The sequence below is a fragment of the Neophocaena asiaeorientalis genome, unplaced genomic scaffold, assembly GCF_003031525.2.
Source record: "Neophocaena asiaeorientalis asiaeorientalis breed wild unplaced genomic scaffold, Neophocaena_asiaeorientalis_V1.1 scaffold191, whole genome shotgun sequence".
NCBI lineage: Eukaryota > Metazoa > Chordata > Mammalia > Artiodactyla > Phocoenidae > Neophocaena > Neophocaena asiaeorientalis.
The window spans coordinates 2045516-2049620 of NW_020175105.1; the positions used below are offsets into that span (position 1 = coordinate 2045516).

The 4105-nt window shown below is 56.0% G+C and overlaps 1 protein-coding gene across 1 annotated transcript in view; it reads right to left on the reverse strand.

Annotated features, from left to right (window-relative positions):
* The window catches only part of GRB10 (growth factor receptor bound protein 10), a 194245-nt gene that overhangs the window by 68622 nt on the left and 121518 nt on the right, over positions 1-4105 (reverse strand). The window contains exon 6 of the mRNA XM_024764363.1: positions 1047-1188. Within this exon, the coding sequence (XP_024620131.1) occupies positions 1047-1188 (142 nt within the window). The remainder of the gene's footprint in view (positions 1-1046; positions 1189-4105) is intronic.

A 4105-nucleotide genomic window follows, 5' to 3' on the forward strand; every position in this document is an offset into this window, starting at 1 on the left:
GCCCCACCAGCTCCACCACCCACACCGGGACCCCCACCAGCTCCACCACCCACACCGGGACCCCCACCAGCTCCATCACCCACACCGGGACCCCCACCAGCTCCACCGCTCATACTGGGGCCCCACCAGCTCCACCGCCCACACCGTGACCCCCACCAGCTCCACCGCTCACAGCTGGGCCTCAGTTTCCCACAGACTCGATGTACCATTTGCACCTAACTCTCAGGCTTGTTTTGAGAGTAAATGTTATCTATATGCGTAAACGTATAAACCACACAGAATGCTGTTTTCTTCATCTTTGTGGTTATTGTCATTGTCGTTAGTGTTAGCGCTATACCGCACTGTGGAACATCACCGGGTCCCCCTCCCAAGCCTGCAGCCCACGCTGGGCCAGGCCCTGCCAGCCAGGAGGGACGGAACTGCCAGCCCACCCTTCCGACAAGGTGACGACTGGCGATGTGACCACGCATGGCGTACTGAAGCTCTGCCTGTGTCCTCCGCTGGGGACAACGTGTGTATCACAGGCACCTCACAGTCTTACTTTAAGGCAGAAACTGCTGGTTTAAAAGCTGGCTGTCACCTTCTGGGTCAAGTCAAAATCCTTCTGCCCTGAGCACATCCTATTCAAAGTCAGGAATGTTACAAACTGTTCAATTACCCTCTAGCCCAGGTGCCCGGGAACGTCCAGGTTTAATGCCTCATTGATCCAGACGAAGGTGATGGTGGTGACATTTTTTTCAGAGAACCTAAAATTCATCTTTCAGCATCAAATGATCAGTACTATTATTCTTTTACCATTTTTATAAGACTCTTTCTATAACATATAAACATCTCAAACATCCTAAATGTTGTTCCTAAATCATTCCTAAGTGGCACTTTGGCCAGTAAAGTAAAAAGCCTCGCCAGGCAACAAGCCTGGTAGCAACAGGAGAAGAGCAAAGAGAAAAGATCCCCGTTTCCCTCCCTTCTTCCCAGAGCCACGAGCCAGCTCGTCGGTCCTAACTCCGCACGCGAGCAGCCTGGCGTTCCAACCAGGGGTGGCTCACCTGCTTCGCAGCAGCTGGGCCGGGAGGTACGGAGCCCGGCGTGAGCGCAGGGGGGCTCCCGGGGCCGCAGAGCTCGGGGAAGGGGTTGGGGATGGCCGGTAGAGACGACGTCCTCAACTGCTGGTCCCCCTGGTGCAGGCGCCTGCAGGAGAGACAACGCCTGTCAGAAGCTGCCGTCCGCTCAGGACCCAGGGGTCCCACGACTGGGAATCTGCCTGGAACCCCGAGGGAGGGACTTGGACGAATGTTTGAACACCTGTGTCCACACCGCACTGCTCACAACCGTCAAAAGGTGGGAGCAACCAATGGCCCACTGTCCCAGGAACGATGACACCATATGGTGTAAACGTGCAGCGGGCCATCACTCAGCCTGCACAGGGAAGGGGACTCTGACACGAGCTACAACACGGATGAACCGTGAGGACGGCACTGCAGCGAGGCACCTGGAGCAGTCCCACCCAGAGACAGAAACAGAGTGGAGGGCCAGGGGTCGGGGCCAAGGGGGTCACTGTCCAGTGGGGACAGGGTTTCAGATGTGCAAGATGTACAAGTCCTGCAGGTATAAGACACAGAGGAAAGAGAGGAGGGCACTTCCTGTAACCGCTGGGCCACGTGCCCAGGAGCTTACTTGGACTGTTAACAGACCCCACTCCGCTGTAACAGCCTCCTGGTGACAGAAAACCCGGGGGACGCATGAGTCCTTTGTCACACAGAGCGAGAGGGGAGGAGGTGCAGCCATGCTCACCTTCAGGACCTCCCGGCCCCAAAGTACTGCTAAGCAGTGACTCACCGGAGGACGTTTTACTTTCTTTTGAATTACCGCGCAAGAGGCTGACTTTCTGATATCCTAGCTTCACAGAAGTTCACAAAGCTTCTCTCTTTAGGAGGCAGTCTTGAGCATTTTAACAGTCCTGTTTTTTAGGGCAATGAAATGACTCCATACAATACTATGAGGCTGGATCCACGTCATCACGCGTTTGTCCAAACCACAGAAGACATACCACCACGAGCCAGCCCCACTGTGAAGCAGGGGCTCTGGGTGTTAAGGATGGTTCTAAGGGTCATTGGTTACAACAAGGGTGCCGCCCCGCTGGGGATGTTGAGGGAGGGGGCTGAGTGTATGCTGAGGGGAATGGGAAGCACGTGGGAAACCTCTGCAGCTGCCTCTCGATTTTACTATGAACCCAAAACGGCTCTTAAAAATAAAATCTTAAAAAAAAAAAGGTGCTAATTGAAAGAGGCCAGACACAGAAGGTCACATATTATATGATTCCATCTGTCAGAGATATCCAGACCAGATCAATCCACAGCACAGAACACAGATGGATGGCTGCCAAGGGCTGTGGGGAGGGGAAAGCAGGGGGGCCCTGCTCAGTGGGTGGGAGGTTCCTCTGGCCGGAGATGGGGATGCTCGGGAACTACACAGGGTGAGGGGGGCGCTGCACAGCCCTGGGAGTGTCCTAACTGTCACCCAACACACACTATGAAGTGATTCAGTCTACGCTTGTGCAAATTTCATTTCAATACATTATTTTAAACACTGAAAAACAAAGTGGTTTTAGCGGTTCACAAGTATCACCCAAAGCCAAACCAAGGTGTATCAGACAAAGCCGAAGAGTCCCATGGGAGAGGCCCGTGGCCAAAGGGTACTTCCCTTCACAAAAGACACGGGAGGCGGGGTCAGGGACCGGGAGGGTGGGACCACACTCCTCCACCTGTCCAGGTGCGAGCACGCCCCCTTCACCTGTCACCCCTCTACTGCTCCAGTTTCTGCTCTGTACCTGCTCTCTTCAGACGTGTGACAATCTCTGGGAAGTCCTCGGCAGGGCAGACCTGCTCCTTGGGCCCCTCACCTGGGTCTGCATCTGGGGGCCCCACTCAGCAGGTATGGGCCAAGTCACCTCCCCCGGTGCCTGTTTCCTTACCTGGGAACTGAGGGTCACCACGCCAGCACCTAGTAAGGCTGCAGTGACCGTTCCATCAGCTACTATATGAGGACCCAACAGACTTATACACAGGAGGTGCTCAGCAAACACAGGAAATCCTCAGCAGACCCATTTACAAAATGAGTCTTTGGGGATCCTATATTGGTTGTCCCATTTTTTAAAATGCACCTGAAGATAAGAAACGATATGACAACGTGAGAGAATGTCGCTGAGAAGAGGCTGGGCCCGGGACCGGTGTCCGCTCTCAGGAGGGAGTGAGCCTCCTGTCCTCTGCCCATCAAACCCTGGGATTCAGTACCTGCAGCCCCTGGGCAGAGGGACAAGTACGGCCGGGACTCCAGACTCAAGGGCCCTGGACAACTAACTGGCAGGGAACCAGGCCTTCCTGCACCCCTGTTCTCTTCCTGGTCCAGCCTCATGCACCGTCACTGCGGCTGCCACTCCATCCTCCCAGGGCCTCCCCGAGGCCACCACGGATGGGTGGCCAACACACTCCAGACCCAGAGAAGCTTGCAGGAGAAGAGAATGTCTCCCCCCAGACTGAACTCACCAGGAGCTCAGAACACAGGGGTGACGGTCTAGGGAGCAAAGTGGTACATACACTGGAGGATGGATGTGACAAAGGGCAGGATCCCGAGAAGCAGTGACCCCAGGCCACCCCGGCCGCTGCAGCCCACCTGCAGACACTCGGTTCCCACCCCCCGAGACAGAGCTGGCAAGAGGGTCATCTGGCTGCAGAAAACAGGATGTCGGGCTGGAAAGAAGGCTCACAGAAGTTTCCAGAAGCACAGCGAACACTCCATCCCCACAAGGAAAGGAGATTCCCAAGAAGACGCTCCAGCCTGACAGACGTCCCAACCACAGCACACCGCACACCCTCCCCCGAGAAAGCCCAGGGAGGCAGCAGGTGTCAGTCACCCCCTCAACCTCCCTCGCCTGAAAACCTGCCAGAGCTGACGCGGGGCCGGGGTGGGGACCGCAGAGAGCTCGTCTGCTGGATTTCACAAAGGCCTCCACCCAGAAGGTCTCCCATTGCCCCCATTCACAACCACTGCCCCGACTTCCCCCACTCCCAGGCAGAGACAGAGCCCAGGTGCCCCCAGCACTCTGTCC